The 10,397-nt window shown below is 37.8% G+C and overlaps 1 protein-coding gene across 6 annotated transcripts in view; it reads right to left on the bottom strand.

The window, feature by feature from the left end:
• Positions 1-4,155: 4,155 nt before the first annotated feature.
• The window catches only part of dnc (phosphodiesterase dunce), a 405,280-nt gene continuing 399,038 nt past the window's right edge, over positions 4,156-10,397 (bottom strand). For all 6 annotated transcript variants that reach the window (XM_080282056.1, XM_080282057.1, XM_080282058.1 and 3 more), the window contains one exon: positions 4,156-10,312. In XM_080282056.1, the coding sequence (XP_080138182.1) occupies positions 9,995-10,312 (318 nt within the window). In that variant the 3' untranslated portion in view covers positions 4,156-9,994. The remainder of the gene's footprint in view (positions 10,313-10,397) is intronic.

Genomic DNA, 10,397 nt, shown 5'->3' with positions numbered 1-10,397 from the left:
CCACACGCACTGCAGCCTTCAAACCATCGTACATACTCTTCACAGCATTCAACAACTTCCCATCTACTCCATATATTCTTAATACTTTCCACAATCCTTGTCTATCCACCCTGTCATATGCTTGCTCCAAATCCATGAAAGCCGCATACAACTTCTCTCCCTTCTCTAGAAACTTTTCCACTAAAGATCTAAGAATGAATATCTGATCTACACAACCTCTTCCCTTCCTAAAGCCTCCCTGTTCTTCTCCAACTAATTTCTCTGTTCTTTCTCTAACTCTGTCAATAAGTATCCTACCATACACTTTTCCTATTATACTAAAAAGACAAATGCCCCTATGATTACCACACACTTCTTTTTCCCCTTTTCCTTTGTACAAGGGAATAATCATACCTGACTTCCAATCCTCCGGGACTCTACCTTCCTCCCAGGCCAATCTGCACATCTTCCACATCCATTCTACTACTATCTCTTCCCCATGCTTCAGCATTTCACCACACACTCCATCAATTCCTGGGGCTTTCCCCGATTTAACTTTCTTCATTGCTTCCACAACTTCTATCCTACTGATTTCTTCCTGTCTTCTCACCTCCCTCCTTCTCCCAGCCATTCCCCAGCCTCTTATACTCTCATTACTTCCACCCTCTATGTTCAACAATTCCTTAAAGTGTTCTCTCCATCTGCTCACTTTTTCTCCCTTCTCCACTAGTAATCTACCATTTTTATCTTTCACTCCCCTGCTAACTTCACTTCCACCCTGTCTTACTCTTTTCACCTCTTTCCAGAACATTTTCTTACAGTCCCTCCACTTTACACTCAAATTCCTTCCAAATTCCTCATCCACTCTCTTCTTACTCTCTCTTACTAATCTTTTCACCTCTCTCTTTCTTTCCACATACAACTCTCTCTTCTGCCTCTCAACTTCTTCCACGCCCCTATTTCTCATCCATTCATTGTATGCTTTCTTCTTTTGTGCCACAGCCTGTCTCACCTCTTCAGTCCACCACGCTGTTCCTAGCACCCCCCCTCCGTCTTCTCTTCCTTCCATACATATATATATCTGTGGTAGGTGGGGGCACTCACCATCCACTCACTCAATACAGTGCTGCTCTCTGGTGTCTGCCCTCTCCTTTCCACCAACCTTCTTTCCTTCCATCTTCTTCTATCTTTCTTTCCTTCATTCTTTCCTCGTCCTTCTGCCTACGGGTGACTTTACACTCCCTCTTCTGTCTTTTATTCCTTCATTCTTTCCTCTTTCTTCTGCCTATGGGTGACTCTACACTGAGTGACAAGCCAAATGGTTTCCTGTACACCAGGAAACTATTTACTACGCTGGGTGGTAACCATATAACCAAATTTTGGCACCTGGTGATTTAGTGGGTAATTATTGTGCTCCAATCGGACTGAGCCAGTGAAGGTTTATATCCAAGGGATTGTTGGGGTTCATTGCTCACATAATGCCACTCAGGGATGAGTGAGGTTGGTCACTCTCATCTTAAATGTCAGGACCAAACGCCTAGCCCCGGGCTCCTACGCTCCTCATGGGGCAACGTAGAATTGGATGATGGATATATATATATATATATATATATATACACACAGGCATACCCCGGTTTAACAATGTAATTGGTTAGGTAAAACCCCATCGTTAGGCGGGGTATCGTATATCGGGGTATTTTAAAAATGTAAAGCAATGTGCATTTACAGGCCTTGGGTTTCCCCCCAAATTAAGCCCAAAATCCACCCATATGAGCCCAAAAACAAGTTTAAAGCCAATCTAAATGGCCTAACAGCTGTCAAGGAAGCTAACCAAAGCTTAACACCTGTAAATAACTCAATAAAACCAACCAATAAAATCTGAAAAACGTCAAATATAAGTCTGGAAAAAAACCAATCTTAGTAAATGTACCACAAAATGACAATGTTCACCCCACCTATGGCTAAAACACATTAATCTAAGTCTAAAAACAGTTTATAAATCAACCTAAACACACAATTTTTGACTAAAGTATCATCAAAATTGGTAAAAAAAAAAAATCTAAATTCACTGTTAAACGGGGTTTGGTCATTGTTAGGTGGGGTATGATAGTAATGTATTTCTACCCCCTTCATTAAGCCTGGGTTTCACATCTAGGGGAATTGTATATCAAGGTATTACTGTATACAGTACATATATACTGTGTATATATATATATTATATAAACTACATCTTTTCCTAAGTACTATGTTGACTTCTACCTAAATTTTAACAGCTCATCCTTGCTTGACAGACTGTGTTTGTTACACTTCCACCTTCACAATATCTCATTTTCAACAGTTTTAAAATATAACAAAATATTGTATGAGAGCAATTGGTCTGATACTGTATATAAAAACAGTACACAACACAAAGGCCCACCCTTAATCTTCCTGTGTGCATCAGAGAACTGTTCCATGAGCGGAAAGTACTCACGTGCGACAGGGACAGTAAATACAAGTACAAAATTGAAATGTCTGAAAATACTTCACTGAGTTTTTCTTATACAGATCAAAAGATTGTTTCATTTGCCTGAACTTACAGGTGTACTAATTGGTAGAGGTACCAGTTGGAGCGACTGCCAAGACGCAACTGAAGATTTTTTATCACAATGCCATCAGAGGCATAGGCTGGTCATCTATCCATATACAGTATGTTCTACATTATGGCAGTCTAGTCTCAGACCCTGTCCTGAAGTAGTACAGTACTACAAGTAAGTGACTGACAGTTACCATTTGAACAGATGACTCTATCTGAAGTACCCTGATAATTCAGCCATTAATATTCATATTCTCACACTAACACACTGCTTTTTGCCACATACATGTGGAAAACTAACACAAAGTCTATCCAAAATGTTTATTTTATTAAATAATTCTAGCTATTATACATAAAATTATATAATTTATACGGATTTTATATTACCCATATATACATAGGCACAACAGACTGTACAGTTGACTAAGCATACTAGGTTGAAAGGTCTGAAAATGTGATGGAGTTCTACCTGCCCATGGCTGCACCACCAGCCTGGACTGCCATGCTGGAGGGAGGAGCAGCAAAGAACACAAGTGGCGCTAGATACAATTCTACAAGTGCTGCAACACTCCACATTCACCCATGCCCTCCCACAACACCACTGGAGTGATGATGCTTGCTGTCTCTACAGTATTCAGCTCAAGCAACACAATCAGGGTGCAGTGTGGGGAGACTGGCCACCCAACATGATCCTCAGAGTGTGGGAGACCTGGCTACCCACCGAATGAACTAGAATTGAGAAGCCAGACCACCCAACACCATTCGGTACTCAATGTAGGAAGCTTGGCCACCCAACATTATACTCAGAGCATACGAAGCTTGGCCACTCAACAGTATACTTGGGTGTGGGAAGCCTGGCTACCCAGCAATATACATAAAGTGTGGAACCCTTGATCACCCACCATTAAGATTACTCTTTAGTGTGTGTGGGTAAACTGGCAGATCAACACCCTAAGTATAGTCTCGACACCAATCTTGATTTAACCAAAATCATCATTTAAAACTAGGGTCTATGAAGTTACTGATGAAAATTGAACTGGACAATCACTGACAAATCAACAGCTACTATCAATGACAGATACTCTATAACTTGTTATTAATTAAATGTTATCAATGTATTATTACTATTAACATAATCATTCATCACAATTATAAAAATCAGACATAAAACCACACAGCTGAAAGTAACTGTATGTCCGAGGACATTATATATATATATATATATATATATATATATATATATATATATATATATATATATATATATATATATATATATATATATATATATATATATATATATATATTATATATTATATATTATATATATATTATATATATATATATATATATATATATATATATATATATATATATATATATATATATATATATATATATATATATATATATATATATATATATATATATATATATATATATATATATATATATATATATATATATATATATATATATATATATATATATATATATATATATATATATATATATATATATATATATATATATATATATATATATATATATATATATATATATATATATATATATATATATATATATATATATATACACACACACACAACACACAGTCAGCGTTCACATAACGCTGGAATATTGTTCCAGCAAGGTCCTGCTTTATGCGAATTCCGTGTTATAGGGCCATATGTTTACATGTTAAAGGGTTTCGTGGTACCTCAGCCAGCCCCAAGTTCACCCTTTGGGGCAATTTTCATTTTTTTTCCCAGGACATTTACCTACTTAACCTGTGGATTGCGAGCCACAGCTCAGGCTGTGCTAACCTTCCAGTGGCCATGCATCACTGCTAACTACTCCACCCCTATGCAAACTTATGCATGGCACTATGCAAAGAGAGAGAGAATGAGAATTTTTTTTCACCAGATGATGTCCTGGATGTTTTATTTTCAAGTTTATAATAAACAAAAGCTACCAATTTTATTTTTTTATTTTTTATTTTTTTCACTATACCCCTACGCAAACTTCCACAAGGCGCTACGCAAAGATGGAGGGAGAAAGATTTTTTTTTTTTTCCCCACCAGATGATGCCCTGAATGTTTATCTTCAAGTTTATGATAAACAAAAATTTTAAAAAATTTAGATTTTTTTTTTTCATTTTCTGCACACCATAGGGTGGGATAAAAAAGACGATTGCATAATCCACAGGTTAATAAAGATATCATTACACACAAATGCTCGAGGATTTCTCAACCTTGAATTGAAGAGGTTGTGGGCTTGCTGGGAGGGGGTGGAGTGGGGTTCCATGGCAAGGCAGGACTCCTACTGGTCCCCAGCATGTCGTCTTGCCGTGCCGGTTCCATAGAGTCCTCTTCTGAGGAAGAAGATGAATCCAGTAAGTCCTGATTCCTCCATTGCCACTTTTCTGCTTCCTGCACAAACCCCTCAAAGTCAAGATTAGAAACCTTGCAGCGGGGAAGATCATAAAGATTGTTGGCCGTCCTCCCCTCCTAATATTCAACGAGTCAACTGGCACTCCCTCCCACTCCTTCCTGTTACAGTACATCAGCAGATACCTCTCCATCATTCTGACAGCAGGGTCAGACACTCATATCCTCCTGTCCGTCGGTGAGGCTCCATATGCCTAAGCTGTCTTCAGAATGGCCTCCTTCATGCCAAGAATCATACAAATCATGGACTCATTAACTTGGTAAAACCTCGTGATGTCACAGTTACGCTGTCCTCTCTCCTTCCTCTTGATGATATCTACCTTCCGCTCCTGAGTGAGACACTTCCTACGTTTGGCAGGGTCACGATGCAGTGGCATGGTCAGACAGCGTTAGGTGGAAAAAATAAATAAATAAAAAATAAAAAGAAGCAAAGATTACAGAGAGCATGTGTGCAGGACAGAGCGTGAGGAGAGGGTAAGCTGAACTGGGGCAGGAATGCTCAGTGGACCGTGACGTCACCCCTCGCAGACACATGACAGCTACATCATAGGCTGATGCAATCCGTGCTCTATCTGTCGCTTGGCACGTTCTATGAATTTTCCAACCAAAGTTTTATTCTCTGAGCCACATTCTGTCTATCACTGGCTGGGTAGTATGACTTTGAAACATAAATTGGGGCCTCCCTCTGTGTTATGTCCATCATCACCGTGTAGTTTGGTCCTGAAAAAAATGATCTGCATCTTTCCACAGCGTAAATTTTTTCCGCGTTGTCATTTTTGGGACACAAAATGGCACCTATCATGTTATAAGCATTTTGCACTCTCTGATCACGTGTTATATGAGCGCTGACTGTATTTATATGCAGTATGGTAATTCATGTAAGGTATAAACATATTAAAGTGTAGTATTAAAAAATAGAAGACATTTTGAATCAAAATGTAACACAACCTGAAAGTCTATGCATGTTGAATACTACAAATCTCTGCTCTTGATTCGTGTCCTGCATTCCCGTTTATCACTGAGAAGTTCTACATATCAGTTACCCTTACTGTGCACGGAAGGTCAAAATTACATAGAACAATAATTACATTTTCCATGATAGGAGAACCTCAGGTGCCAGATATTTATATACACTTAACACATTGAAGGCCATAGTTTGTATAAAAATGGTATAGAAGCAAGTAGGGCTTTAATTACTTTGTAGGACCACCTGACAGCAACAATTACAAAGGCTCTGTACCAACCCAACAGGTCTTAAGCATGCTTAGTGATGAAGAACCCATGCCTATTAAATCAAAATATATTTATATATCTTTATATATATATATTTCTTTCTGAAACATAATATGTATGTTCAAATCTGGATTGCAGGAACCTGTCCAATGACAAATATCACTGATCTGCAGAAAGCAGATGGAAATAATTTCTTACACAGTACAGAATAATACAAACAGGTGTACAGTGCATATTGGTATATCTGAATATACTTAATAAAGTTTAGTACTGTATTTGAGTAAGTTAATTGTTAATTAATAAAACTTAATTATATTATATTACCATGACCTGCATGAAATAATATTCATAGGAAAACATATTCCTATAAGACCACCTTCCTCCTGCCCCAAGCTATAAGCCAAATTGTTGACAAGAACTTATCATAAAATGGACTTGCTGGCCCAACCTTGATTGTTATTCTCTCAATGCTGAGGACAAAAGATGTCCCTGAATGGTAATGTCAGATATTTACTAACAGCATGTAATACATATAATGTATTATGATTCACATTGTCTGTCTAAATAGCAAGATACTCTACAATAGCAATCTGATATGGACAATATGAATAGCCAAATTCATACCTTTCTCATTAAGCAAATAATGCAGATGCTGTCCTATAATTTTCACCTCAGTGACACTGATGCATATACTGATGCAATACACAAGTTTCACTTACTATGGACTCAAGACTCATAACAGTTTTACTGCACAATCCAACAACTGAAAACAGATCATTACATACAAATTCCTTATTTGACTTTTTCTATTATGAATTGGAATTGAGGACAGCAAGCCATCATTTCGTACCATTAAGGTCAAACCTCAGGTGTTATTTCATTTCCTATGTCATTAGAGATGATGGTGTAAGAAATAAAAACAATCTTCCAGTACTGTATAAGCCAGTAAGATCAAATTAACTAAAGAAAGCAGCATCAAACTAATTGTAGTTATGCATTTACATCTATGCATTATTACCATTATTACTAAAAATATAACAGATTTGCATTAGTTTTATTACTTATACAGTATAATGATGCAAACCGAGTTGAGTTCTTAATTACTGCATGTAATAACACAAAGACTGGAAGTCCAGTGAATATGAACTGTGTCTTTCATAAAAATCTTACAAGTCTGACCTTCACACATAATTATGTATATTTGTGCAAAAATTACTTGGCCATATTATTGTCCAATGGGGGACCTGAAGTGTATAAGTTTACAACTTACGAGCAATTTGTGCTCTTATTTTTTAACTGTTCAAATCTGTCCCATGACGATTGTGAATAACTAAATTTTACTTAAAAAAAAATTCATCTACAGTTATTGTTGTTGTGGTTGCTCAACTGTAGTTGTTGTTGCTGCTGCTCAACTGTAAAGAAAGGTACCTCTCAATAGACATGGTTTGGATGCTGTGGGTGCTAAGAATACACTACAAAGAGCATCAATCTAGTCTGTACAGATGTTCCACATTTAAGAGTGTTGCAGTTGACACCTAGACCTGAGGTGTAAACCAATGTTAGTAACACAAAATATATACATTATGTATATATAAAAATAAGTTTAATATGCAATACTGCTTAAATACTCATATATCTTATTATACACCTGATAATAATTACTTGCACCTCAGTATACATGTAAATACTTAAAAATAATGCACATGTATAAGAGATACAACTCTATAAACAATATTTGCAGAGGGGGGAGGAAATTAATAATCACATCTATGATCAACCTGCCATGAAGACAAGGCAGAGGTTACATCACACTATAAAAATAAATTTCTAAACAATTTTACGTAGTGTTCACCTACAACCCAGCCCTCAGGTCCGGTCAAAGGGAACATCTGCAAAACTAAATGTCCCTCCATCTCTTCCTCTTCATTACATTAAGGTGATGCATCCCTGTTGTGGGGAAGAGTGAGGCTCTGAATATCATCACTTGGTAAAGCCAGGACTATGCAACACATACACTATGGGCACAATTCTGAGACCATGGCTTGAGCATCCCCTATTTAAAAAAATAATAATAATGACAAAAAATGAATAAATAAAGGCATAATTAAATGGTGAGGTAGAGCCATATATATATATATATATATATATATATATATATATATATATATATATTCAATCAAATCACTAAATAACATGTGATTCACAGATATGCTGATGTCCACATGGAAAAGGAAACATGATATATCCTGAGCTCTATCATGTATTCACATTTTCAGAGGGGCATGAAAGTGGATATATCGTTTCCTTTTCCTTGTGGACATCAGCATATATATACTGTGTATATATATATATATATATATATATATATATATATATATATATATGTATGTATGTATATTTATGGATCTTGGATATAATAAACTGGACACAGATACCCTTAAAAGAAGAAGAAAAAAAAGGTATCTATGACCAACATGCATTTTTTGTTTACAAGCTGACCAGTGACAGCAGGGATGTGAAGATGGAGGGTGGGATGACGGTGGGTGGTCGGGTCTCAAGCCCTGATCCAGGAGGTCGGGCCCATGATGGACTGACATAAAGCAGCAGATGGAATACAGCATGATGCATACTATGTTCTCAGTACTTGGCATTTATCACATGGGAGAATCACTACGTCTATCTATTTCAAAAGTATATTAAAAACCATAGGTAACATTTGTTCAACATCTAGGGTAGTTCAAAATAAGCCATCTAAAAGATTGAAACCTGAAGTGTTACACTGCAAAATATAATAAAACTACAGTACTCACGAGCCCTGCATGATATTAGGATAACCAGAAGACAAGGATAGATTTAATAAAGGTCAAAGTCAATTTCAAGAACTACAGAAACAGAGCAAATAAAACCTTTTCTAAGATGCCTTTGTCACAAACAATAATGTCACTCAGGAGGTGATACCTGGCAGGACTCACTGCCTCTGCTCTGCCATCACACAGCAGCTCCTGGTGGCTACTGATCCACCATAAATACGAAGCAATAAATTATCTTTGGCTTCTGTGCTTGCATGTGTGTTCTGGAGGTCATAGGCACCAAACCCTGTCAGGAATCTGCTTCATGAAGAGCTTACAATGCCTTACTGTTTCAGTCAAGACATAAGCACCAGTTATGTGCCCATTATCAATGCCTCAGTCTGATATGTACCATATAAACGCCTCAGTCCTCACATAGGGAACCACCATGACTCTTGATTGCTTTACTGTCTCCCACATTCACATTATTAGGGCCCATATTTCAAAAGGAACAATTTGGCACTGTTCATTGTTGTGACCTCCCTTATCTCGATTAACACTAAGATTATATTAATCACATTAGGCAAGGATGGGTCAGCTGAGGCTGGGCAAATGGCACAGTCTTCAAAAGCTCAGACAAACCCACGCGAACATCCCCGAACCTGCAGGGCGCGCAATGGACACATGGCAGAACGCACACTCGGCTCACAAAGGAGTTGCACAAACAAAACACTCACATGTTTGCACAACACACTCTGTCCCTGGTGCAGGGAAGGTGGCCAGTGCTCACCTGGCTAATAAAGAAATCTCAAAACATGAGGTACAAAGGTAAAGTCGAAGACGAGGCCACTAGCGCGGAGGAGGGGAGGGTTACACAAGGCTCCCACCTCCTGAGGAATTGGTCACTTGAGGTGCAGCCACCTCATCACTTTGCGCTTGAGTTTAGTACAGTAGGAAGCTACTAACGGTCACATTGTAGGGTCCTCACCCTGAGCATCTTCAGGCGCCCCTCGTTTTCCATTTCCCTCGTCATCAAGTGTAAACTGTATCTGGATTCGGTCAGCAGCGGCACATAATTCTTCTTCTGGAACATCTTGAGAATTCTCACTCTGATGATTTTCTTCTTCCTTCAGGTCATTAGAGGATGATGATGGTGAGATGGGGATCATGCTCTGGTACCAATCTCTGTTCTCCTCCAACGTGTCTAAGATGTCCTGTGCATCTGGGTGAACAAGATCGGCCCAAGTCTCCCACAGCGGATGAACGATGTAGTCAATGAAGCCAACCTGTACAAATAGTAAGAACATCCAGTTGAAACTGATACAGTTCATGATGAAATATATTAAGTAATATAAATGTATTTTTGCCTGC

The sequence above is a fragment of the Coenobita brevimanus genome, chromosome 92 (assembly GCF_032717465.1).
Source record: "Coenobita brevimanus isolate Jiangsu-jjx chromosome 92, ASM3271746v2, whole genome shotgun sequence".
Lineage (NCBI taxonomy): Eukaryota > Metazoa > Arthropoda > Malacostraca > Decapoda > Coenobitidae > Coenobita > Coenobita brevimanus.
Note: the sequence above shows the minus strand (reverse complement) of the source record. Positions and strands in the feature narration are given on the sequence as shown.